The sequence below is a fragment of the Manis pentadactyla genome, chromosome 10, assembly GCF_030020395.1.
Source record: "Manis pentadactyla isolate mManPen7 chromosome 10, mManPen7.hap1, whole genome shotgun sequence".
Taxonomy (NCBI): Eukaryota; Metazoa; Chordata; class Mammalia; order Pholidota; family Manidae; genus Manis; species Manis pentadactyla.
Genome location: NC_080028.1, coordinates 24,082,863 through 24,110,661, shown reverse-complemented (window position 1 = coordinate 24,110,661; position 27,799 = coordinate 24,082,863). Strand labels below are relative to the sequence as shown.

At 34.6% G+C, this 27,799-nt stretch overlaps 1 protein-coding gene across 2 annotated transcripts in view; it reads left to right on the top strand.

Annotated features, from left to right (window-relative positions):
* The window catches only part of METAP2 (methionyl aminopeptidase 2), a 33,581-nt gene extending 6,270 nt beyond the window's left edge, over window positions 1–27,311 (top strand). For both annotated transcript variants that reach the window (XM_036891583.2, XM_036891582.2), the window contains exons 3-11: window positions 1,549–1,614; window positions 11,415–11,517; window positions 20,033–20,194; window positions 20,885–21,066; window positions 21,889–21,983; window positions 22,256–22,352; window positions 25,188–25,291; window positions 25,836–25,951; window positions 26,625–27,311. In XM_036891583.2, the coding sequence (XP_036747478.1) occupies window positions 1,549–1,614; window positions 11,415–11,517; window positions 20,033–20,194; window positions 20,885–21,066; window positions 21,889–21,983; window positions 22,256–22,352; window positions 25,188–25,291; window positions 25,836–25,951; window positions 26,625–26,877 (1,178 nt within the window). In that variant the 3' untranslated portion in view covers window positions 26,878–27,311. The remainder of the gene's footprint in view (window positions 1–1,548; window positions 1,615–11,414; window positions 11,518–20,032; window positions 20,195–20,884; window positions 21,067–21,888; window positions 21,984–22,255; window positions 22,353–25,187; window positions 25,292–25,835; window positions 25,952–26,624) is intronic.
* The last annotated feature ends 488 nt before the right edge of the window (window positions 27,312–27,799 follow it).

Here is a 27,799-nt window from a genome sequence, read left to right as displayed (position 1 = left end):
CACTCAGTCCAGCAAAATGCTTTATCATGTTACCTTCCCTCTTGGCTAAACTGCTGTTTCCTGTTTCTTATTTAGGTAGAAATAAATATAAACAAGGTAAAAAAAATAAGGTATTTATTTATTGAATAAACTGAATATTTACCATATGCTTGGCAATATGTTTAAGAGATGGTGTCTAATCCTTAAGGAGCTCATGGATGAGCAGGGGTCAGTGTAAACCCCTAATCATTTTGAAAAAAAAGAATGATTGCAATTTTGTGTGATAATTATAATAGAAGAATATAGTAGGTAGCATGGTGAAAGAATTGCTTTTGTGGCTCCTGCTTAGCAGTCCGGCAGTAAGAAGCAAGTGCTTTGACCAAAAAATGTAAGTAGTCATTTGACTTTGTTTTAAGGGATTAGTGTGGATTTACTGGGTTTAATGTGGATTTCACTATCTAAATTTATTGACGCTAGCCAAGAGTTACTGCCAGTGTGTGAAACATTTAAAAGCATACTGTTTAGTGGCCATACTATTAAACTGTCAACTTTTAATTGTCTGGGATAGCGTCCTCTTCATCCCTATTTCATAGCATTGTGATTTGTAGGTAGATAAACTTCAGAAATGATTGTTGAAATTTAAAGAGGAGCACTTTTTAGAAGTTTAGACACATAGGTCTATTTTTGGTACCTTTATGTAGAATGTTCTAAGTAATTATTCATTTAATCTTGGCCTTAATAGTATTTATCTTTTTTCAAAGTTCAAGGGTATGGGCATGGGCTTCACAGAAGATTGTTAAAAAAAACTGACCGGAAAAGCATGGCTATTTTGGGTACCCTTTGCCAAATATTTTTTGAAATAGTTCTTAACTACCATTTTTGGGTATCATGTTCTTTTGAGAATCTGAGAACTATGAACCTAGGAAAAGTATATGTGCCCTCTGCTTTTTGCATACAATTTGACCAAGAAGCGCAATTCTTTTTCTTTAACAACAACTATTCAGGAAAATATATTTTAAAATATGAGACCTCTAATAACCCTCACTGGACTAGGAATCAGGTGACATATTCTTGCTCCAATTCTGCCATTTATCAGTTGAGATTATCTTGGGCATGCCCCTGAAACATTCCTTATTACCTCATAGGGTTGCTTTGAGGATCGATCACATGAGGTTGTAAAATACAAGTGTTTAATTGCAAAGGATGTGTAAATTGCAACTAGTGTTATTTTAGATGAAGTCACAGCCACTAATTGTTGGTATTAAACTAACACTATTTTTCCTAGCTTTAAAAAAAGGATGTTATTTAATACATTTTTTAAATTAAAATATTTTATTTAGAAATTCTTTTATTAGAATAAGTTAAAGTTGACTAGTGCTTTTGATCATACAAGTCAAATTCTGATACCTAAAGCTAGCAATATACAAAGCTTTTCTAAGAGCATTGGATCAACTTTGTCATGTGCTATTTAGGATGCATTTTGTGTATGTGTGTTTGTCCACTTGTGCATGCTTATGCCTCTGCTTGGGAGGTTTAAATGAATATGTCCTTGAAATTGTTTTTTCTTAGATGGAGATGGTGATGGAGATGGAGCAACTGGAAAGAAGAAGAAAAAGAAGAAGAAGAAGAGAGGACGTTAGTGTTTTAGTTGATCTCACTTGGCAGATTAGAAGTGGTTATTAGCAGCAGGTTTGGAGAGTAGCTGTGAAGTTGCTTAAAATCCTGGTATAGCTCAGGAAAATAAATTTAGGCTTAACAGAGGTAGAGTTCAGTGAAAGTCATAACTATTTTGCAAGTACTTTGGTTTAACAGTTGTGGGTATTTTCTCAAGCTGTTATTCAGCCAAGGAATATAAGTTGGTTGCATTTTACTGCAAGTTAGAGATGAATTCCTAAAAACTTTATAATTTAAAACTTGAATAATTCAAATAGTGATTGTGTCAGGGATGATTAAAGTGAGCCACCAAGTGATAATAGAATAAACATAGTTTGCAGTTCACTTGCCACCCTTGAAATTAAGAGATTCTTGATGAATATTTAATGAGTCCCATTATTTAAAATGTGTACATATGGTGAAATTTTATTAATAGCATTTATACTGCAGTATTTCAAATTCACTTAAAATATCCTGTTTTTGTTTTGTTTTTAAAAACAGCATAACCAAATATCTTCAGGAACCTGAAACTATTAGGCACACTGTATGGTATTGGGGAATAAAGGTTGGGTTGAGAATCAGAGTAAGTTCTAATCTTGGATGCCCTCTGTGCTGTTTGGGACCATTGGATATCTGGTTATACTTTAAAACCTTTCAGGCTGAAATTTTATGAATCAGAATATAGGGGGCTTGCCTTCTAATATTCAAGTCCAAAATTAAGTATTGAGAAATACTTAGCTAATCATTCCCCTGATGTGTCTTCAAGAGGAGATGGGATAGCCTTCTTTCTATTCAGGCATCTATCCCTGTTAGATTCTTCTGTTCATAGTGTCAGTTTTGCCCCAAGCATAGTCTGTCTATTCAGTGAATACAGGCTACTAGCATTCCAGAAATCTTACAGGGATTATGATGTCATATGCCATTCCATTCAAAAATTGTTAAATGTGTGCCTATGAGGCATGGCCTCAAATAATATCTATTTCTCCAAATATGCTAAAATTGCTCCCTAACAAAGGTGGATAGGTAATTAAGAGGCTGCTTTATATTTATCCTTGGTAGAATTCTTCCACTGACAGATGTTCTAGTATAATGCCATCAGGCTTAAATGTGCCCCCTTTGAAGATGTTGAATTTACTTTCATTATATTTGTTCATGAGTATTCTTAAGAGACAACTCTTATCTGATGTTAGTATCAAAAATAATCGTACTTTGTGTTGGCCTTTTTTCAAGTTTTATTTCTGTGTTTTGATTTTTCCTCTTAATTTACTTTGAATGTCTCCTGTTTTTATATTCTAGATATCCTTGTAAGCTATTGTGAATCACTGCTCCACTAAGCCAAATAGTATAATCATGGGCAGTGCACTGCCCTCCTTTTCTTTATATATAATGTGAGATATATATATCATATAGTGTGTATGTGTGTGTATATATATCATATAAATGATAGTTACTTGTAACTACTACAGATTATAACTATTCGTAGTTTTGGATAATAACTTGGACATAGTACATTATAATTTTCAAAGAGTATTCAAAATTTCCTCTGGTTCTTCATTTTGTAAATCAGGAAACTGAGGCTTGACACCTTAAGCCATTTGTCCAGGTTACAGCTAATAAGTGGTAAAGACTAGGCTTCAACTCTGATATTTTGATAATAAATTCTTTATATTTTTCCTTAATGATCTTTGTGAATCCTTTATCTTGTCTTAATAATTTGTAATTATATAAAAGAACATCTTTATTTGATTTGTAGATGCAATAAAGCTGAGGGTGATGAGATGATACTTTGATCGGCAAAAATCAAGATTTCAAAAGATAAGGAAAACAGACAACAGGCTAATATTAAGCTGAAATTTAATAAGACACATGTAAAGTTAGTATAGAATGATAGAATCCTAGGGATCTTTGAGTGCTAGTCAATGGAAACCAAGGTGTCTTTTTTTTTTTTATTAAGGTATCATTGATATACACTCTTGTGAAGGTTTTGCATGAAGGTTACTACATTCACCCATATTATCAAGTCCCCCCCATACCCCATTGAAGTCACTGTCCATTAGTGTAATGAGATGCCACAGAATCACTATTTGTCTTCTCTGTGCTACACTGTCTTCCCTGTAACCCCCTCACACCATGTGTACCAATCATAATACCCCTCAATCCCCTTCTCCCTCCATCCCCACCCCTCCCCTTTGGTAACCTCTAGTCCCTTCTTAAAGTCTGTGAGTCTACTGCTGTTTCGTTCCTTCAGTTTTGCTTCATTGTTATACTCTACAAATGACAGAAATCATTTGGTACTTGTCTTTCTCCGCCTGGCTTATTTCACTGAGCATAACAACTCCATGTTGTTGCAAATTGTAGGATTTGTTTTCTCCTGGCTAAATAGTATTCCATAGTGTATACGTACCACATCTTCTTTATCTATTCATCTACTGATGGACACTTAGGTTGCTTCCGTATCTAGGCTATTGTAAATACTGCTGCGATAAACATAGGGGTGCATATATCTTTTTGAATCTGAGATCTTGCTTTCCTTGGGTAAATTCCTGGGAGTGGAATTCCTGGGTCAAATGGTATTTCTATTTTTAGTTTTTTGAGAGACCTATATGCTGCTTTCCATAATGGTTGAACTAGTTTACATTCCCACCAGCAGTGCAGTAGGGCTCCCCTTTCTCCATATCTTCACCAGCGTTTGTTATTCCTAGTCTTTTGGATGTTGGCCATCCTTACTGGTGTGAGGCGATATCTCCTTGTGGTTTTAATTTACATTTCCCTGATGATTAGTGATGTGGAGCATCTTTTCATGTGTCTGTTGGCCATCTGAATTTCTTCTTTGGAGAACTGTCTGTTCATATCCTCCGCCCATTTTTTAATAGGATTATTTGCTTTTTTGGGTGTTGAGGCATGTGAGTTGTTGATATATTTTGGATGTTGGATGTTAACCCCTTGTCAGATATGTCATTTATGAATATATTCTCCTATACTGTAGGATGCCTTTTTGTTCTACTGATGGTGTCCTTTGCTGTAGAAGCTTTTTAGTTTAATGTAGTCCCTTTTGTTAATTTTTGCTTTTGTTTTCCTTGCCCGAGAAGATGTGTTCAGGAAAAGTTGCTCATATTTATATTCAAGAGATTTTTACCTATGTTGTCTTAAGAGTTTTATGGTTTCATGACTTAACATTCAGGTCTTTGATCCACATTGAGTTTACTTTTGTATATGGGGTTAGATAATAATCCAGTTTCATTCTTTTACATGTAGCTGTCCAGTTTTGCCAAGACCAGTTGCTTAAGAGGCTGTCATTTCCCCATTGTATATCCATGGCTCCTATCGTGTATTAATTGACCATATATGCTTGGGTTTATATCTGGGCTCTCTATTCTGTTCCATTTATCTATGGGTCTGTCCGTGTGCTGGTACCAAATTGTCTTGATTACTGTGGCTTTGTAGTCGAACTTGAAGTTGGGGAGCATAATCCCCCCCAGCTTTATTCTTCCTTTTCAGGATTGCATTGGCTATTTGGGGTCTTCTGTGGTCCCGTATGAATTTTAGAACTATTTGCTCTAGTTTGTTGAAGAATGCTATTGGTATTTTGATAGGGTTGAATTGAATCTGTAGATTGCTTTGGGCAGGATAGCTATTTTGACAATATTAAGTCTTCCTATCCATGAGCTCAGGATGTATTTCCATTTACTGGTATCTTCTTTAATTTCTCTCATATGTGTCATGTAATTTTCAGGGTATAGGTCTTTCATTTCCTTTGTTAGGTTTATTCCTAAGTGTTTTATTCTTTTTGATGCAATTGTGAATGGAATTGTTTTCCTGATTTCTATTTCTGCAGTTCATCGTTAGTGTATAGGAATGCAACAGATTTCTCTGTATAGATTTTGTATCCTGCAACTTTGTTGAATTCAGTTATTAGTTCTAGTAGTTTTCAGGTGTATTCTTTAGGGTTTTTTATGTACAATATCATGTCATTTGCAAACAGTGACAGTTTAACTTCTTCTTTACCAATCTGGATGCCTTTTATTTCTTTGTGTTGTCTGATTGCCATGGTTAGAACCTCCAGAACTATGTTGAATGAAAGTGGGGCGAGTGGGCATCTTTGTCTAGTTCCAGATTTTCAAGGAAAAGCTTTCAGCTTCTCACTGTTAAGTATGATGTTGACTGTAGGTTTGTTGTATGTGGACTTTATTATGTTGAGGTACTTGCCCTCTATACCCATTTTGTTGAGAGTTTTTATCAGGAATGGATGTTGAATTTTGTCAAATGCTTTTTTAGCATCTATAGAGATGATCATGTGGTTTTTGTCTGTTTTGTTGAAGCGGTGGATGATGTTGATGGATTTTTGAATATTGTACCATCCGTGCATCTCTGGAATAAATCCTACTTGATCATGATGGATGGTCTTTTTATTTTTTAATTCAATTTGCTAATATTTTGTTGATTATTTTTGCATCTCTGTTCATCAAGGATATTGGTCTGTAATTTTTTTTTTCTTTGTGGTGTCTTTGGTTTTGATATTAGAGTAGTGCTGGCCTCAGAGAATGATTTTGTAAGTATTCCCTCCTCTTCTGCTTTTTGGAAAACTTAAACGAGGATGGGTATTAGATCTTCACTAAATGTTTGATAAAATTCAGAGGTGAAGCCATCTGGTACAGGAGTTTTATTCTTAGGTAGTTTTTTTTTATTATTATCAATTCAGTTTCATTGCTGGTAATTGGTCTTTTCAGATTTTCTGTTTCTTCCTGGGTCAGCCTTGGAAGATGGTATTTTTCTAGAAAGTTTTCCATTTCTTATAGATTATCCAGTTTGTTAGCATATAGTTTTTCATAGCATTCCTCAGTAATTCTTTGTATTTCTGTGGTGTCCATAGTGATTTTTCCTTTCTCATTTCTGCTTCTGTTTATGTGTGTAGACTCTTTTTTTCTTGAAAAGTCTGGCTATGGGTTTATCTATTGTATTTTCTCAAAGGAACAGCTCCTGTTTTCAATGATTCTTTCTGTTGTTTTATGCTTCTCAATTTTATTTACTTCTGCTCTAATCTTTATTACGTCCCTCCTTCTATGGACTTTGGGCCTCATTTTTTCTCCTTTTTTAGTTTCATTAATTGTGAGATTAGACTAGTCATATGGGATTGCTTTTCTTTCCTGCAGTAAGCCTGTATTGCAATATACTATCCTCTTAGCATAGACTTCGCTGCATCCCACATATTTTGTAGTGTTGAGTTCTTGTTGTCATTTGTCTCCATATATTGCTTGATCTCTGTGTTTATTTGGCTATTGATCCATTGATTATTTAGGAGCATGTTATTAAGCATCCATGTGTTTGTGGGCTTTTTCGTTTTCTTTCTGTAATTTATTTCTAGTTTCATACCTTTGTGGCCTGAGAAGCTGGTTAGTAGAATTTCAGTCTTTTTGAATTTACTGAGGCTCTTTTTGTGGACTAGTGTATGATGTATTCTTGAAAATGTTCGATGTGCACTTGAGAAGAATGTATATGTGTATCCTGTTGCTTTTGGATGGAGTGTTCTGTAGTTGTCCGTTAGGTCCATCTGTTCTAATATGTTGTTCAGTGCCTCTGTGTCCTTACTTATTTTCTGTGTGGTTGATATGTCCTTTGTATAAGTGGCATGTTGAAGTCTCCTAAAATGAATGCATTGCATTCTGTTTCCCTATAATTCTGTTAGTATTTGTTTCACATATGTAGGTGCTCCTGTGTTGGGTGCATAGATATTTATAATTGTTATATCCTCTTGTTGGACTGACCCCTTTATCATTATATAATGTCCTTCTTTGTCTCTTGTTACTTTTCTTTGTTTTGAAGTCTATTTTGTCTGATACAAGTACTGTAACTCCTGCTTTTTTCTCCCTATTGCATGAAATATCTTTTTCCATCCCTTCACTTTTAGTCTGTGTATGTCTTTGGGTTTGAAGTGAGTTTCTTATAGACAGCATATAGACGGGTCTTGTTTTTTTGTCCATTCAGTGACTCTGTGTCTTGTGATTGGTACATCAGACCATTTGCATTTAGGGTAATTATCGATAGGTTTGTATTTACTGCCATTGCAGACTCTAGATTCATGGTTACCAAAGGTTCAAAGGTAATTTCTTTACTGTCTAGCAGTCTAATTTAACTCACTTGGTATGCTATTACAAACACAATCTAAAGATTCCTTTTTTTTCTCTTCCTGTTTTCTTCTTCCTCCACTCTTTATATATTGGGTATCATATTCTGTACTCTTTGTCTATCCCTTGACTGACTTTGGAGATAGTTGATTTGATTTTATATTTGCTTACTAATTAATTTTTCTGCTTTCTTTACTGTGACTATATTTCCTCTGGTGACAGCTATTTAGCTGTAAGAATACTTCCATCTATGGTAGTCCCTCCAAAATACAGTATAGAGATGATTTGTGAGAGTTAAGTTCCCTGAGCTTTTGCTTATCTGGAAATCATTTAATCCCTCCTTCAAATTTAAATGAAAATGTTGCCAGGTAGAGTATTCTTGGTTCCAGATCCTTCTGCTTCACTATATTACATATATCATGCCACTCCCTTCTGGCCTTTAAGGTTTCTGCTGAGAAGTCTGATGATAGCCTGATGGGTTTTCCTTTGTATGTGTAACCTTTTTTCTTTCTCTGGCCGCTTTTAAATGTCTGCCCTTATCCTTGATCTTTGCCATTTTAATTATTATCTTTCTTGGTGTGGTCTTCCTTGGATCCCTTGTATTGGGAGATCCGTGCACCTCCATGGCCTGAGAGACTATCTCCTTCCCCAGATTGGGGAAGTTTTCAGCAATTACCTCCTTAAAGGCACTTCCTATCCCTTTTTCTCTCTCCTCTTCTTCTGGTACCCCTATAATGCGAATATTGTTCCTTTGGGATTGGTTAACATAGTTCTCTCAATATTCTTTCATTCCTAGAGATCCTTTTTTATCTCCATGCCTCAGCTTCTTTGTATTCCTGTTCTCTAATTTGTATTTCATTTACCGCCTCCTCTACTTCATCTGATATGCTTTTAAATCCCTCCATTGTATGTTTCATTTCAGATATGATTTCTTCAACATTTGTATCTCCTTCTTGAGTTCCTCCCTGAGTTCTTGAATATTTTTCTGTAACTCTGTGAGCATGTTTATGATTTTTATTTTGAAATCTCTTTCAGGAAGATTGATGAGTTCAGTTTTACTTGGTCCTCTTTTTGGTGTTTGTGGGATTTTGGTTTGAACCAGGTTCCTTTGACAATTCATATTTGTAGGTGGTGCCCTCTAATGCCCAGAAGCTCTACTCTCTGGAGCTGCTTAGCCCCTGGAGTGATGGCAGGGGTTGCAGGCGAGCCACACTAGTGCCTGTTGGGAGGAAAGAGCTCTTTCCTGCTTCCTGTCTGCATTGCGTGCGTCCACTGCTGGGGCCAGTGGGCCAAGCGTGCAGGGAGAAGCCTCTATGCTGTGCGTTGTAGCTGTTGTAGGCGGGGCCACCCTCTGGCTGGCCTGTCACTATAGTGGGGGTAGCCAGTTTGCAAGCTGGTGCTGGCCAGGAGGAAGGCGCAGCAGGCTGCATATTGCATTGTGGTCCTTCTGACTGTGTAACCAGCCAGGGGTATGGAGTGCTTGAAGCTCTGAAAGTTCCCAACCTGCTGGGCAGAATGCACCTGGACAGTTTTTTCCACCTGTCCTTTCTCTTTGGCAGCAAGCTCTGTATAATCCTTGCCCCTTTAGCAGCACTCTCCCTGTTCGGAAGTCTCTCAAACTGCCCACCTTTCTTTTGTCCCAGAGCAGCTGCTTGTGGATATGTGTTTTCCACAAGCAGTTGAAATCTAAGTCTCTCCAAGTATTCTGCCTTTCTTAGCTTTGTAAGCCCACTAATCTCCAGAGCACCATGTAATGTAGGTTTGTGCTTCCAGAGCAGATCTCCAGGGCTGGGTGTTCAGCAGTCCTAGTCCTCCACCCCTCTCCTGGTCCGCTTCTCTTCCCTCCTCCGGTGAGCTGGGGTGGGGGAAGGTTTTGGGTTATTTGGATCATGGCTTTGGTACTTTACCCTTTTCCTTGAGGTCTGCTGTGTTCCCCAGGTGTCGGCAGTCTTCTGCAGCCTTCTTCCCTGTTGCTTTTTCAGTTTTAGATGTTTTTGCTGTATTTTCATGTTATGTGTGGTTTTGGGAGGAGGTCTCTGTCTCACCTCTCACACTGCCATCTTTAAGCCTCTGAACCAAGGAGTCTTAACTTTTCAATAGCTGTAGGATTTTTAGAATCAGTGTATAATAAGCAGTATATAGTAAGTACCTTAGTTTGGCTATTAATATAAATCAATTTTAGTACCATCTTAAAAGGAACATTGACAAATTCAAGATTGATTAACATGGGTGAAAGTATTAAGAACCATATCCCTTTAAGTGGCTCTCATTATAAAGATGAAGGGATCAGAAATGTAAAATAAATTTTTTTAATTGCAAAGAATAAAGCTAGAGCTAATAGATGAAAGTAACAAGGAGACAGATTAGTATATGGAGAGCTTTCTAACAGTTAACAGGTCTCCCAAAATGAATGGAATTTAGCTTAAGATACAGTGATTACCCCCACTGTCAGGAGCTCAGTGCTGTCCATCAGGGATGTCAGACAGGAGATTCCTAGATTTGAGTGTGAAGCTAAATTAGATGACCTCTAATTTAGATCTTTCTTTCTTTTAAAGATATTTAAAAATTTTAAATTCTAGTGTTCCCCCTTAGGAACCTAAAACAGTATTGTTTCTCAAGTTTACTTGCCCTTAGAACACTATGTAAAGAGAGAAAAATAGTTGGTGCTCATGAGATGTTGAGTGTTCAGACTGAGGAGGGAACTGAAAAAATTCCATGGCTCAAGAAATGGCCATATTTTTATTCATATGCATCCTTTTTTTCCCCATTGCATAATAAAAAGAACAAAATATGTGGTATAATGTAACACAGAAGTCAATAAGACCAAGTTGTAATCTGAAGGAAACCACATACTTCAATTCAATAGTAAATGCTACAGATATACATTGAAGGTCATTTATTACTGCATAAATTAACTCACATGCAACTTCTTGGCATTCCTTGAATACAGCATTTGTTACTAAAAGGCAGCTCTTCACATAATAGAATTATGTAACTAGTTCTTATGTGTTTAAAAAATATTTTTTAGAAGAAAAGTCTCTAGGTACGTTTTTAAAGCATCTTAGAATGCTGGTGTTTTTTAGAATAGTGTTTGCAAAGTCTCCTTAAAACATGCTAAAAGTACTATAATTTTTCAAGTATCTGGAAATTTGTATATGACTGCCAAATGTCTTAAAGTGCTGGGTATGTATACTCTTTTATCTTTTATACCTAATATACCTTGGAAATCAGTTTTTTACCTATTTTATTAACATATGATAGCTTTATATTTTTACTTCATGGCTGTAGCATTTCTTATTTTCTTGTTGCTTCTTTGATTTTTATTTGTGAAAGCCAGCCTCTGTATGCCATTCCATTTCCAGTATAGTAAATGAAAACAAAAACATTAGAAGTATACTTTCTGTCAAGGCATACATATCCTGTTTAGATAATATATAATGGAGTTTTCAAGAGTTAAGTATTTGTATTCCCAGGCAGCAGTAAATCAGAGAGGAGGTGGCCAGCATGGTGAGATATCTGTTGTTTTTAACTGTAATGTGGTAGCAAGGAGGTTCCTTAAAATCAGGACATATAACAAACAGTAGAACTGAGAAAAACTAATAATAACTGCCTAATTCTATTTTTAGGTACAGAAGTTAATTCTTTATTTGTATCTTACAGCAAAAGTTCAAACAGACCCTCCCTCAGTTCCAATATGTGACCTGTATCCTAATGGTGTATTTCCCAAAGGACAAGAATGCGAGTACCCACCCACACAAGATGGGTAAGGATCATAGTAACTTCCAGTTTGACTTTCAAAAGGTGCAGCTTAGCAATAACAAGATTTGATTTTTCTCAGAACTTTGCTCCACTACCTTAATAAAAGCATATGAATTTGTTGCAGAGAAAATACAGTAGAAGTCTTCTTATCCAAAATGATTGGGACCATGTCAAAAAACTATGTTAAAGTGAGGATCACACAAAAAAATGTTGATTGATAAAAAAGTTAACTTAAAATTAAACTTAAAGATAAAAAAAAAAACAAAACTTAAGATTAAAGTGTTTTGATCATTGTTTTATAAAAATGGAATCATAGGCACACTTTCCTCCACCTTGCTTTTTTTCACTAAGGACTACCTTTTTGAAGTCCCTCCAAATCAATCAGAATAGCTTTGTTATTTTTTTGAATGACTTCATAATATATACTGTGAATATACCATACTTATTCCACCATATTCTAAATTTTCAGTGGACTTCACTTTTTTTCCCATAAAGCTGTATTCACAATGCATTGTCTATAAGTCTGTTCCATTTGGAGTTTCTGTGAAGAGCAAGAACTAAGTAATTTGGTGGCCGATGCCTACCTATATCTACATTTTTTTCTGAAATCATTTGCAATTCTTATCTGCACTTAATTTGACAGAAGGATTTTTGATGACTTGTCTTAATGAGACCTCTGAGTAGTCAGTTTAGTTTCATAGAAACAGTTCTTTTTATCTCATATGTATCTAAATCACATAACTATAGTAACAAGTACAGATGACTTACACAGGTTTGGGAATAAATTGACTGATTCTTGAAAGTGTTCTGGAAATAAACAGTTTGGCTGGTCAGCAGACACTCATAGTAGCATAATGTAGACTGATTAAAAGTATGGAAGCCAAGACCAAGTTGCTGCATTTAAATCCCAGCTCTAACACTTACTAGCTTTGTGACTTGGGCAAGTAATTTATCATGTCTGTGCTTTCATTTCCTTATCCATAAAATGGGCACTTCATAGGATTGTGGTGAGAAATAATAATATATGTAAATGGACAGTGACTGTAATGGGGTATGTGGGGGGGATTTGATAATAGGGGGAGTCTAGTAACCATAATGTTGTTGAAGTAATTGTACATTAACAATATCAAAAAAAAAATTAGCCCACAACCACCCCTCCCCCAAAATATGTAAAGCTCTTAGAAGAGTAACAGATACATGATAAGCATTAAATAAGTGTTAGCAGCTGTTGTTATTCAGAATAGGAACCTGTCAGGCACTAATATTCAGAACACAATGGGCATTGGTCAGTATGTTTTATAGAAGGAGTCAAGAGCCTTGGTTAATCCAGTGGTTGCAGTAGTTGGTTAAGAAAGCTTCTACTGTAGCGTTGTTTCATTGACCTGTAAAGATGACACTGTTTTCTTTAAACTCTGAAAAGAGCATGATGTTATATTTTCACCCTCTCCCTCATTCCCAGTACTCTCAGGGAATAAGTCTGTAAAGTTTTGGAAGTTTTTGGCATGGGCATCTTTTCTCTGGGTTTAAATTCATCAATCACAATCCCTATCTTAAAGCATCTATTTAAAAAATGTCACAGACATGTAATTTTACATTAATTTCATACACTTTCATAGTACATATGAGCTCACACTATTTTTTTTAAGTATAATCTTTTCAATTTTTGTTTGTTCCTTTTTCCTTCCCTTCCTTCCAGACCCATGTAACCACCTAGCAGGTAGCCTTCCATATTTTTCTGTGCTCATATACGTATACATTTATGTCTGTTTATGTAAGGGGAGTGTTTTGATCATTGTTTTATAAAAATGGAATCATAGGCACACTTTCCTCCACCTTGCTTTTTTTCACTAAGGACTACCTTTTTGAAGTCCCTCCAAATCAATCAGAATAGCTTTGTTATTTTTTTGAATGACTTCATAATATATACTGTGAATATACCATACTTATTCCACCATATTCTAATTGAAGAGCATTCACTTTGTCTGCAATGTTTTTTATCATTATAAACCATTCTGCAGTAAACATCTCCCTCTAAGTATATACATTCATATATATTATGTGACAGTTTTCCAGGAAAGATTGCTGAATCAAAGAATATATTAATAACTTTAGTTAAAGAGTCCCAGACTGCTAGTGATTTTGACTGTCTTTTAATTGTTGGCCTTGTTCTTCTGCCCTTCAGAAGTTTAAAAAATTTAAATGTGTCATATTTTATACTTCTGGGTTCCTAACAGTCTCTTAGATATTTTTCAAAATCTTAATTAAAAAAAAAAAAGTGTTTTATTACATTTAAGTGGTCAAATTTTTTATATAAGGTTGGGAGTGCTTATTTTATTTTCTGTCAAATGAATGGCCAGTTGTGCTAGAACTGTATAGGCAAGTTCATTGTGATAATTCATGTAATTTGCAATAGATTTATTTTTAAAAATGAAGGCAAGATACAAAACTGTATTTAATACTTTACCATATCTATAAGAATAATGATTGTCTGTCTTACTGAATGACCACCTTTGCCATATATTATATTCTCATATAGTGGAACTATGTTTGCATATTATAATGGAACCAGTTTCTGTATTATTTATTCCATCTGTCTGTTTGTCTAGTCCTATGCTAATACTATTTTGATTTCAGAAACTTTATATTTGGATAATAAGGCACGCAAACACAGTTCTTTTTTATATTTTTCTTAGCTATATTCAGTCATATAATCTTAACACACATACCACAGAGGTGCCCTTGGTAGGATTCTGATTCTGTTAGCATTATGTTTATGTATGCATTTCATCAGAAAATTGACAATTGTCTCACATTGTCTTAACCATTGTCATGGTATATATTCCCATGTACTCTGATTTTTTATTTTTTCAGGCAGGTCCTGTCCCTTTCTTGTTAAATTGATTTTTAAATGTTTTATCGTTTGTTATTGATGTGAATGAGTTATTTTTATTCCTATTTCTATTTCTATATGCTTATTGCTAAAGAAGAAGAAGCCACTGATTTTCTATACTTGTTAACAGATTGTTAATATGTTTAACAGTGTGAATATGATGGAACACTGCAAGAAAAATACTGAGATTTTGTAAATTTTAAAAACTATTCCCTTCTTACTATAATTTTCTATTGTAAATTTAATGTTCTGTAGATAGAATAATGACTATTTTTGAAACAATAGAGGAGGATAGGATATTAATTATGTTGTAATATCTGTTGGGGTAATACTTTTCTTAAATACTGAAAGTAATGTATGCTGTCCTGGAGAAATACAAAAGAAATTAGGATAATTGTGGTTATGTTTGCTCTTTAATAAATTTCAAATTTTCTGACATTCATATAACTAGTTTTGACTTATTTTCAAATAGATCAGAATCATTATTCTTATAGATATGGTAAAGTATTAAATACAGTTTTGTATCTTGCCTTCATTTTTTAAAATAAATCTGTTGCAAATTACATGAATTATCACAATGAACTTGCCTATACAACTACCACCCAAATTGAGTGCAGTATTTTAACTTTTTATTTTGAAATAATTTCATACTTAACAAATAATTTTATACTGTGAGTGTACAGAGGACTCCTGCATACCTTTCACTCAGATTATCTTTAACATTTTGCCACATTTGTTTTCTTTTTTTTCTCAATAATGGCAGTTATACGTATTGTGTATAATATACAAATAACATTCCATTTTTTTTCCTTAGAAGATAGAAAACAAATGTGGACACTAATATTGGTGACTCTGTATGCACTGTTTTTCCTGAACTAGTGGAGAATAGGTTTGCATTTTTGGATGGAATACGAGATAAAATGTGTGCATTTCAGGGTTGTCACATCTGGAGGCGCATAGGGTGTCAATTTTTATTACTTGGTTGAGGTGTTATCCAGTTTCTTTGGTGTATCATTACTACATTTTCCTCTTTTAATTAGTAATTTTCTCTTGTAATTCTCTTGTATTATGCAAAATTACTGTGAGAATATGTAAATATGTCCTCCTCACTTGTAGCACCCATTGATGATCTTTGTTAGAATCAGTTTTTTTACTGTGATGGTTTTTGCCCTTTTAAAAAATTACATTCTGTGTGCATTTCCTGTGTCATTAACATTTTTGAATCCAGTTTTTAATGGCTATAATGCTATTCTGTATGTAGAATAGTTTTATTAGCTATTTCCTTATTTTTGAGCATTTACACCATTTTCAATTTTTTACTGTTGGAAAAATTCTGTGATGAACATCTTAGTATTTTAATTGGATCTGATTTTTCTCTCATTCTAGGTCTCTAAAAATAGTATGAAGAATTACTTTGAAATTCTTGGTATCTAGGCAATTTTTGAGGGGCAATTGTTAATTTTATAAGCAATACATACTCATTATAGAACAGTTAAGAGTTACAGATAAGCAAAAAGAATCTTAATTCTGCCAGTATATTAAAACCACTGTTTACATGTTGGTATCTTTTCCTCTAAAGCCTCTCTATATAAATATATATTATACATGCCTGGGAATGTTTTCCAAGATGGAACTATACTGCAAATAGCTTTATGACTCCTTTTTAAGTTTGTTTTTTTGTTAATCCAAACGCCAATAGTATTTCTAATGGGTGAATAATTCTGCATATATGTGCGCATGCATGCTATAACTTATTTGTCCAATCTTCTCTTACTGAACATAGAATTTCTCTCTAGTTGTACTATTATAAACATTGCTGGTATAAATATCTTTATGTTGTCATCAACTTTTTATAATGAAAATTCCAAACAAACAGAAAGATTTAAGATAGCATAATGAACTCACTACCTAGATTAAACAGTTCTTAATATTTTGCCATATATACATTATTTCTGTAAATATATATGTGGTTTTTTTTCCCCTGGGCTATTATACATAAGTCTCATTTATTTTGAATTCTCTCTTCTAAAACCTTCAAGCATCTTCCAAGAATTAGACATTCTCCAAATTATTACATTTAAGAATATTAATAGTAATTTCCCAGTATCATGTAAATACCGAGTTCATATTTAGAATTTTTTCCCATTGTCCCTGGAACGTATTTTTAGATATTTTTTCCCCCTCAGCCAGGATCCAGTCAAGGTTGCATATGGTTAGCATCCCCACTATCTTCTCTTCCATTACACTGACTTTTTGAAGAGGTCACATAGTTTCAAAAAGTCCCGTATTCTGGGATTTCTCCAAATGTTTCTTTGTAGCGTCATTAAATTTTTTTCTCTATTACTATATTTTCTGTAAACTGGAATTGGTTTTTAAAGGCTTAAATTAGATTTAAATTCAACATTTTGACAGATATATCAGATGATGGTGTGTTCTTTGTATCATAGTCTTTTGCATCAGACATAATGTCAGATTCTATTAGTTTTACTGTGTTTGATCACTTGGTTAATGTGGTGACAGCCAGCTGTTTATTTTTTAAAGATACTTTTTTCTTTTTATAGTTCCCAAGTAATCTGTAGGGTACTTTGGTGCCAGTGGAATATCCTTTTTATCAACCTCCCACTTAAGTATTTTAATCTCTATTGATGATCCTTTATCAGTTACTTTTGGGGACTGTAAAATGGTGAATTTCTAATTCTATCATTCCTTCTAGTTTTTTAGCTGATAGTATTCTATAAGAAAAATTTTCCTTCATCACCTGGGGATCAACTATACTTTCTTAGAGGCAGAGTTAAAATGTGCTTTATTTTTCCCTTAAGTACCAATTTTCAGAGGATGGAATTGGTGTCATATCTGCCTCTAAGAATGTCATACATTCTTATTATTTCTGGGTTAAAGACATGCATTGTTACGTGGTTTTTGTAAATGTGAAATACAGTTCTTTAACAATACAAATATGACTAGCTTTTAAGTTAGCCATGCAATGAATTCAGAAATGTTCGAGACTATATGAAGTTAATAACCAGATTCCTTTGTATCTTTTCGTTTTATTTATATTTTTCTTCTCTTAATACATCCACTGCTAAAAATGATGAAATATTAAAGTCAGAAATATCAAAGAGGTGTGAAGAATTTACATATCTGTAAACACTGCCTATAAAGATTCTTCTTTGAGCAGTTTTGATAGTTTTGTTTTTACAGATATAATATATTTAAAAAGCATTTCTAACCTGCTGTTATCAGTTAGGTGAATTAATTGCCTTTTGGAATAATTTTTATGAGCTCACAATGTTTTTGTTTCATCTTATTCTATATTTTGTTATATAGACTGAACATCAAAAGATTAAATTTAGGAAAAGGGAGGGACTCCTTCATAATACTGTCTTTCATTTAGGGCTGGAATTATAGACCCAGCAGTAAGTTTCTCAGTTACTACTAATGACTTTCAATTTGAATTCAAGACTTAGCAAAAGACTTTCTTTAATTCAGTTTCTGATTGATAATTCTTTACCAACAATTGAGCAAATTCCATAATCTTTGAAATAATTCACTGCTTCTAAAATTCAGCCATGCAACTTTCAAAAGTATAAGATATTCATGTGAGATATTTTGATTTCAGTATTGTGAATCTTTAGTGTATCGTGTTCTGATTCTAAAATATAGCACATAGCATTTGAAGTTTAATTACACTTATGTTTTAACCTATAAGAAGTGGATCTGAAGAATCTGAGGGTTGAAGAAGAAGAAATGGGAATTGATGAAGACCAATTCCACTTTTACAGCTCTACATGCATAATACCCATCAGTTCTTTGTGGACTAGAGTTAAATGTTTGCTCATAGTTTTATTTTTCAGAAAATTTTTGGCTTTAGAGGCAGGGAGTACTACGACCTTTACCACCAGGTATGGCTTTAGGGTATGTGTCAGAATTAGGGCCATGTAAGAGAGGATGAATTTTTTGTCTAAACATCTATCTGAGAATATAGCTAGTACACTAATGCCTGAAAGTGATTTATTCTTACCATATTTGGGTTCTTGGTTCCCAGGAAAGATTTTTGGATTCATGGGAGAGAAAGGACTGGAGTTAGAACTTTCTCAGTTCTAGAGAGAGGTCAGGAGATTGTGGCCTGTCTCTCCCGGTTTGAAGTAAGCAAATAAGAGTATGTTGTGGTTGAATACATCTTAAGGTACATTTTGAGAATATACTTTTTAAAGGATCTTTTCCTGTTACCTTTTAGTCAGAGGTTTGAGTAGTTTGTTTGAGTACTTTGGTTAGAAGTTGTCTCTTGAGCCTTCACTATTCCTATAAAAGTAATTCATACACATTTAAATACTTAGGGATTTTAAAACTGCCCTTAAACTGATGGTACTCTAAAATTCCATTTAACTGATAATATCAATGGATAGATCAAAATACATTTCCAAACAGAAAACAAGCGAGAGAAGCCTCTCTGATGCTTAAGCACCCCTAAGTTCACAGAGGACAGCTCCTTTGGGTTTTTGTAGCAAATTAGAGGAGGTAGATGTTGCTGTACAGGTAGCTGCTTCAGTAGAAATTAATCCTAATAAACTTGACAGAAACACACAGGAAAACTCAGAAGCATTTTGTGGCATTAACTTAGGGGCCTGTAATTTAGAGCAATTGGGTAAGCATTCTAAGAAAGGCCATGTAGTGAATATTTCAGGCTCCAGGTGTTACTAAATTCTGCTGTTGTAGCATGAAAATAATGATAGACAGTATGTCTATGAATGGCATAGCTATATTGCAGTGAATTTTTATTTACAAAATGTGCCAGGCTGGTTTACCAGCAGACCATAGTTTCCAGCCACTAGCTTTGAGGCAAATAGGACTATTCCTTGAAGGTATCACTTTTATATTAAGTATAATTTATACCTCAGTGATCACTGAGTGGTGAACTAAGAATGTGTGAAAATTACAACAGCTTTTCAGATTTTCATTTGGAAACAGTTACTGTTTTTGAAATGTGCTGCTTAAATCATGTCAGTGGATCTCCCCATTTCCAGATACTGAATATAAAAATCTGTTACCTGGAAGTTTTAAAATACAAGCCATATCCTTCAAGGAAGATTATCTCTAATATATGTACAATTAGAAAAATTCTGCAATAGCACATAATACTTTATTTTGAGGAAGGTATATGCAGATTTCTAGGTCAGGTTTTTGGATTAGTACTTGCCCTTTTGGTGCAGTTAAATGCCTATCTTTAGTGTGCCCATTTGAAGTCAAACTATATATTACCTTGAGTATAAGGATGGATGACTTTTTTTCTCCTACCTGCTTGGTTTCTAGGACTCTTCTGACTTTTTTCGTTCTCTCCTTTCGTGCTATTTTGTGTGGCAGGGTATTAGTTCCTCTGACTGAATGAAATCTCACTTGAAGTTCTCCCTCCTCTGCCCCTCCAGGAGTCTTTCAAAAGATTTAACTTGATTTGGCTTGATTCCAAGTGTGTGGCTATTTGCATTTCAGAAACTTTGCTGACGTTTAATAAACTGAACATGTAACATTTTTATCTAAAATGTCTTATGTTACTTAGTATATTTTTATCTCTCAGCTTTTATGCTTACTCTGTTTCTTAAATGACTAACACCATGCTATGCATACTATAAAGGCGAACAGCCACTTGGAGAACTACAAGTGAAGAAAAGAAAGCTTTAGACCAAGCTAGTGAAGAGATTTGGAATGATTTTCGAGAAGCTGCAGAAGCACATCGACAAGTTAGAAAATATGTTATGAGCTGGATCAAGCCCGGGATGACAATGATAGAAATCTGGTAAAAGGAATATATTTTTTGTAAGAACATGACTAAAACAAGTTTGTTTTTTTTTCAAGCTAATTCTCCAGTTGTAGTGTTTGATTTTAATTAATACTTTGCTAAACTTTAAGTGAAGGTCCTAGAAATATCTTCTCAGTTCGGGTAATGTCAGGGTAATGAGAAAACTGCAAGAGGACATTAGCTCCTCAACCACTCTTCTGTACTCAGTGCCTCATAGGCACATGTACACATTACTAATTCTTATTTGCTGCTTGGAAATATATTTTGCCTTCTAACAGTTCATATTAAATTAAAAGTCTTGGACAAAGAACTTACTTATATTGCAATGGTTAAACCAGTAAAAAGAATTATTTCTCCAGTTTTCAAAATACACAGCATTGAGCAAGTAAAATGTAATCAGCATTTAAATTAGACTAAATCAAGAATCTTCTTCCTAGTAAACTAAATTATAGCACTATTGTGTCATTCTGTTTCTCCAGATTTCTATTGGAATTAAATTCTTTATCTTTTAGAGATGAGCTGCTATTTTCATAGCGTCATAGAACTTATTTACTCACATCCAAGAAGTGATACAGATCACTTCCAGAAAGTAAAAGTAATTAAAAAGTTGCAGACTTTCTGGATATGTTGAGGTGTAAGGTATCCAAGGATAAGAATGTAAAAGTAAAAAAAAATTTTTTTTTTAAGTGAGAAATTGGAAGACTGTTCACGAAAGCTAATAAAAGAGAATGGGTTAAACGCAGGCCTGGCCTTTCCTACTGGGTGTTCTCTCAATAACTGTGCTGCCCATTATACTCCCAATGCTGGTGACACAACAGTATTACAGTATGATGACATCTGTAAGATAGACTTCGGAACACATATAAGTGGTGAGTTCTTGTAATTAATTCCTATCCCCTAAAAAACTCTATTTTTGTCTGTCTTTGCTGGGGCTACATATACTGAACTCCCAGATTTTCTTCTTGATGCTTTACTTTTCAGCAGAGCTATGTTGAGGCAGATTTTGAGATTTACTTGAAAGCATCCTACTAAATGGAGTATGATGAAAACTTGGGTATTTGAGGTTTATTACCCTTTGTACCAAGACATGAAAAATACAGTCTTACATTTTGTCAGTTCACCGTTTCACATATCATTTATTCTCAAAACAATAAACATTTACTTAGAACCTTAAACTTTACCAACCTGTATATACTTTCTAGCTTTTCTTAATTCTCCCCCAAACTCTATTAGGTAAGTACCTTTTTATCCCACTTAACAGATGAGAGAGCAAAACTTAAGTATGTACCTGAGGTTTTACTAAATGGGAGAAGGTGGACTGATGGTTAGCATCCTGTGGACCTATACATTTTCTCTGACTACATTGCTGTTCCTTAGTTCCCTGAGCTTTTTTTCTCATTTTGATTTGTTTTTGTTTATATTTTTCCATAACTGCCTCTGTGAGTACTGAGTTGGTGCTGTCTTGAAGCAATATATACTAACCGTGGAATTACCTTCTCTGCAACCTTTAGATAAATCATACTTCTTTTACCCTTCAATTATGACTACTATCTGTATACTTGGAGTTCTGCCTTCATTTGTGACCATCATTTTGGCTTCGTGTTAACTGGCAAGGTTAATTAATAGAGTAGATGTTGTAAATAAATTGACTGGCTGATGAAGTAAACTTACAGAAGAATTTTCTCTTACAGGTAGGATTATTGACTGTGCTTTTACTGTCACTTTTAATCCAAAGTATGATACATTATTAAAAGCTGTAAAAGATGCCACTAACACTGGAATAAAGGTATGTGAACTGTAACCACCATTTCACCTTTCATTCAGTGTATTTTCAGTACTTTATAGCTGGTTTAAGGTCTTTGGGTTATCCAAGACTGGTTCACTGCCTTTAGGGCTCTACTTGGGTAATTTAAATTGTGTACCAAAGGCTTTTACAGAGGAAGTTATACTGTGCAAAGCAGTTTATCTGATTGTCCTTTATTTTAAAATACTAAGAAGTTAAGTTGCCGTAAAATTATTTGTTTGAATAAAATAAAGTATCCATTATTCTGTTTTTAGTGTGCTGGAATTGACGTCCGTCTGTGTGATGTTGGTGAGGCCATCCAAGAAGTTATGGAGTCCTATGAGGTTGAAATAGATGGGAAAACATATCAAGGTGTGCTCTTTTAAAAATCTTACTTTGAAATGCATGTGACCTCTACAGAATTAATTTTGAAAAACAGTGTTGAGTACTTTGTTTGAGTCAGCTGCTTCATCTTTATCTCTGGAATATAAAGAGGGAAAACAGGGTAACTGGCTTACTCATGGTGGGAGTACTGTGGTCACTAGCTGGAAACTGTTCCCAAGCTACTCAAAAAATAGAATATTGCTGATAAGACAATTTGGTATTTATCACAAGGTGTCTAAAATGCAGACCAGGTTTTCTGTGACTAGTCACATCAGGGCTCAGAGAAAAGCAGGAGGCCTCTTTGTTGATGACTCCCATTTTTTTATTTGAATTCAAAATTTAGAGGCTGGTTAATTCCTTTTGTGTCCTTTGTTTCATTTTTATTCCTTTTGTCTCCTAGTTTTTCCCAGCCACTGCCATAGGTACACAGTCCCAGAGTCCCCTGTGCTTTGTGGTGTTCTCCATCAGTCTAGCCTTCCTCTGACTCCCGGGATCTGTCTGACCACTCCTCTTTCCTAATATATGCTTGTTCTCTGTAGCCCTCATTCTGACAACTTTCTTACATAAAAATTTGTGCATTTCCTCTTGAGGGGAGACTCCTGCTTCCTTGCTTCTGGGTAAATTTCACATTATTCAGTGTACTTTGTATTCCGCTGTTGATACTTATAAACTATTGTGCAGAAGGGGTTCTTCCTCTGAGACCTGACAGTGCCTGTCCTTATAGCTGTCTTGCAGATCCCTAGCCTATGAACAAAGGTACCAAACAAAAAAGTCTGAAGGTTGCTCATAGTTTTGGATGGGAAGTGTTAAGAGATATGAAGAAAACATGCTTTGGGGTCAGGCAGGTCTATTTTTTAGCTTAGATAAATCCTGTAACCTCTAAGGACCCAAGTTTCTTTGACTGTGATAGGATTAATGATATCATTGTTTTGTTTTTTGAGAAATAAAATTTTATGACAATGCCTCACATTCATTAGTATTCAACAAATACTGGTTGTTTCCCACTCCCAATTTTGGGATTGATACTACAACAAATAATGTTCATGTTCCTCTCAGATCATCTTTCCCTTCTATTTTCTCCTAATTCTACAACTTGGTTGGCATATGTTCTGCCTTTCAAGGTGTATTAGGTGGCAGTTTGTCTTAATGTTTAGTCCCCACATAACAATTCCAACCTATAATATTGGAATCTTAATCTGCCTTCTTACCTCTTCCACTAAGCCAGTGCAACATTTTAGGTTCTGTTATTTCAGTACCCCTTTTTTGATACCAGTTACTTACTGTATTGATGAGGGTTCTTATTGAAGGTGAGAGAATTCATTTTTACTAGTTTCAGCAGACAGGGTGTAGGTAAATAATGACATTGGGAAGGTGAAGAAATGGACTATAGGTTGGACTTTCAGATGCAATTCCCAAAAACCACATAAGAGACTGGGCCATCAAGGGGGTGGTTTTATTTACCTTGGTTGGGGTGCTGTGGAATTGGAAAGTTATTGGTCTCAGAATTAGGCTGCTGCTCTCACAACCTGTATATTATAAAAATGGATACCCTGGTGTCCTGCAGCTTGATTATATGTTTGGTTAGTATGACTGAGAGATAGTTTTATTTAAATATGTTTTTAATTTGTCAGTGGGATCCATTTGCCAGGTCTAACAGAAATAGTAACACTTGTAGAATTTTAAAATAAATTCAGCTTATTGTTTGAATAAGAAGGATAATTTTTTAAAGAGCTAATCCAGTGTTTTATTTTTTTGTACCACTCCCTAAATTCATAATGTACATATCCTTACTTCGTCGTTACGGATTTGAAAAAAGCCTTGCTACCTAATTCTGCCCTAGAAGAAAGGTAGCCCATATTGAGGATTCTAGCACTATAGAGCTGGCTTTTCTTAGACCTTCTTTTTCTTAAATATAATAAACACTGAAAATACACAAAACAGAAAACTTCATCTAAACAATTTAAAAAGCTTTGTAACCTCATCCCTCAAGAAACAGAACATTGCCAGCATTCCAGAAGCCCCCAGTTCTGTATGCCCCTTCCTAACTACTAAAGAACAGTCTTCCTTTGGTAAGCCACTATCTTGAGTATTAAAGTATTTGTATTTGCTTTTCTTTAAGTCTTCACCATCTAATTATGCATTCCTAGATACTGGTATATTTAATTTTGAAATATATACAAAAATATAAAATGAATTACATGTATATAATTGAGCCACCTTTTGCTCATTTTATCTTTAGGTTTTATTTCCATTGTTCAGTGTATCCCTAGCTCTTCATTTTTATTGTTGAGTAGTGGTCCATTGTGTGTATATACCACTATTTGCTTATTCTGTCATCAATCTCAGGGCCTTGGGGCTGTTTAGATTACTTTTACAATGTTTGAAAAGTTGATGTAACAAAACTTAAGGTCTCACAGTCCTTTCATTTCTACACAGAATCTTCATTTCCATGTTACCTTTTGGTCCCTAACCATAAAAATACATACTTCTTGTGTTTGTGATCATTGTGTACATGGCATGACTATGTTTTTATTAGCAATGCCTCCGTACATGACTGACCCTCTCCCAGTATGTCATCATCACATAGTTCCTTTTTCCACCATTTCCCCTTTCTCCCTTTTAGTTTTTATTCAGTGACATTATAGTAAACATCTTTTCATAGTTCACTGCTTTTCCAGTTTGTATTTAACTACCTTTATGTGAGGTTATTTAGTAGAGCCATATCTTGTTTTTAAATAAGAGTTTTAACTCTGTGCTGGAAGGCCAAGAGATCTATTTGTAGTTTTGGAGACCTGAATAAATATTTTTTTCCTATTATGCCAGTGAAACCAATCCGTAATCTAAATGGACATTCAATTGGTCCATATAGAATTCATGCTGGGAAAACAGTGCCCATTGTGAAAGGAGGAGAGGCAACAAGAATGGAGGTATGTATGCCATTAACAGTGTTTGTGAAGCACTCCTTCCCCATTCCCCGCCCCACCCCCCCGCCACCACCAAACTAAACTAAGGCTAGTCACAGTTGAGTATGGAGTATGTTAAGCAAAATTAACTTGCTGTCCAAGTTGCCAAAAGGAATTGGGCTCAGTGTGCAAATTGTATCTGGTCCAAGTAGTGCTCCATCAGCTGTGGAAGTTGTGGAAATGTCAAAGGATTGTTTATTGAACACTTAGTGAATATTTATTGAGTATTTCGTAGATGTCAGGTTCTTAGTAGACACTGAGGATGTAGTAGTGAACAAATCAAAATTCCCTGTCCATGTAAAGCCTACATTCTAATAGGAGGACCCAGAAAAAAAAGTGCTGAGGTTTTTTCTGTACTTTATCACATAGGGGAAAGGTAATTACTGCCAGAGGATATTTCATGTTATTTCTTACATGAAGGAGGAAATACCTCAACCTGAAGTGGAGATGGTAATTTTGATTAGTTCGAAATATTTCTTCTTTTCCTTGACTCTTATGTATTTTTTAGGAAGGAGAAGTGTATGCCATTGAAACCTTTGGTAGCACAGGAAAAGGCGTTGTTCATGATGACATGGAATGCTCACATTACATGAAAAATTTTGATGTTGGTCATGTGCCAATAAGGTGAGAAACTTGTTCTTATATGATATTTTCATCCTAGATAACAGCATTTTTAAAACTGACAAGCATCCACGGTGATACTCATAAATGTACAGTTCTCTAGCCTAATAATATGTTCTGTGGATTTCTATAATACAGCAAAGATATTGGCCTGTTCAAAATTTTAACTGAGATAAAAATGATAAAGGCAAGTATTCTCTTCAGATCTAGTTTCCAATAATCATAGTAATTTCAGAGATTATAATTTTTCTGGCATTTCTAGGCTTTTGTCTTAAAATTTCCCTATAGGCAAAGTTTATCTTTTTATTTTTTTATTTTTTTAACTTTCTGAGATGGGTGAAGGGCACCTTTATGTGTGCAGGTCTTTCAGCTTGATTCACAAAAAAGAAATTCCCACTGTTAAACTATTGGTGAGTCTATACTAGGAATTTAACACACACATGCATAGACACATAAGCACACATGGTAAGGTAGCCATCAGCTGCCATCTGTAATTAGCTATGGGCTATTATATATTTCACATTTTGGCTTTTAAGTGTTTCAAAAGACAGCCAAGGAAGTTTTTTTGAGTTTTAATTACTACTAAGCCACAGCTATGGTTTGAAGTGTCCTTAATGTGGGAGGTGAGTTGGGAAGCTTTTTAGCCATCTGTTAATGTTTAATTTTCTTCTCTTAGGCTTCCAAGAACAAAGCACTTGTTAAATGTCATCAATGAAAACTTTGGCACCCTTGCCTTTTGCCGCAGATGGCTGGATCGCTTGGGAGAAAGTAAATACTTGATGGCTCTGAAGAATCTGTGTGACTTGGGCATTGTAGATCCATATCCACCATTGTGTGACATTAAAGGATCATACACAGCACAGTTTGAACATACCATACTGTTGCGTCCAACTTGTAAAGAAGTTGTCAGCAGAGGAGATGACTATTAAACTTAGTCCAAAGCCACCGCAACATCTGTTATTTTCTAAGCTTTGTTGGAATACGTTATACCAGAATTAATGTGCAACATGTTGTCTGTTTAACAGTGGACCTATGTAGTACTTTTATCCATGTTTAAAAAGGAAGGAATTTGATCAAATGCAAACCATCTAATGTAATTAACCAAGAAAAAGCTTTCAGGATTTTCAAATGTTAACTGTTTTTCCCCTGTCTAGGAAATGCTATAAAGCTCAAATTAGTTAGGAATGACTTTCCATTTGTTTTGGAACACCTAAGAGATGCTTTTCAGGTATTTATATTGCCATATTCTTAACTAAATGCTTTGAATGACTACATCCAGTTCTGCACCTATATCCTCTGGTACTGCTTTTTAACCTTCCTGGAATCCATTTTCTAAAAAATAAAGACATTTTCAGATCTGAGAGCTACATTGCAATGTCTGGTTATAATTCTACACAGGAAATAGCTAAACTTAATGTAGGGAAACGTAGAGCTTCTTGTCTATATTGTAGACCTCTACCCTTGTCACTTTTCTTCTGATGTTGTTTCTAAAACAGGATATATATGGGCATAATGTGGGAGGAGAATCTTCATAATGTATAGCTTTAGGAACATTTTACCTTTATTTTCTTTTTAGGACCATATTAGTCTTTGTCTTTCATTTTTTCCCTAACATTAGAAAGACCTAGTTGAAACATAAATTAGTAGGAACATTGTACCAATTAGAAACCTTGATTTAGTAAAATCTCAACATTTAGATTCTTTGTCCAGGGTAGTAGTATTTATCAGGAAATGTATTCTGCTTATTCAACAAACCAAAGGGCACTTAAAACCTCAAATACAGAAGAAAAACAGGATCTTGTTCTAGTTAGAAAAGTCGAATTATTAGGCTTTTTTCATTAGTGAACCAAA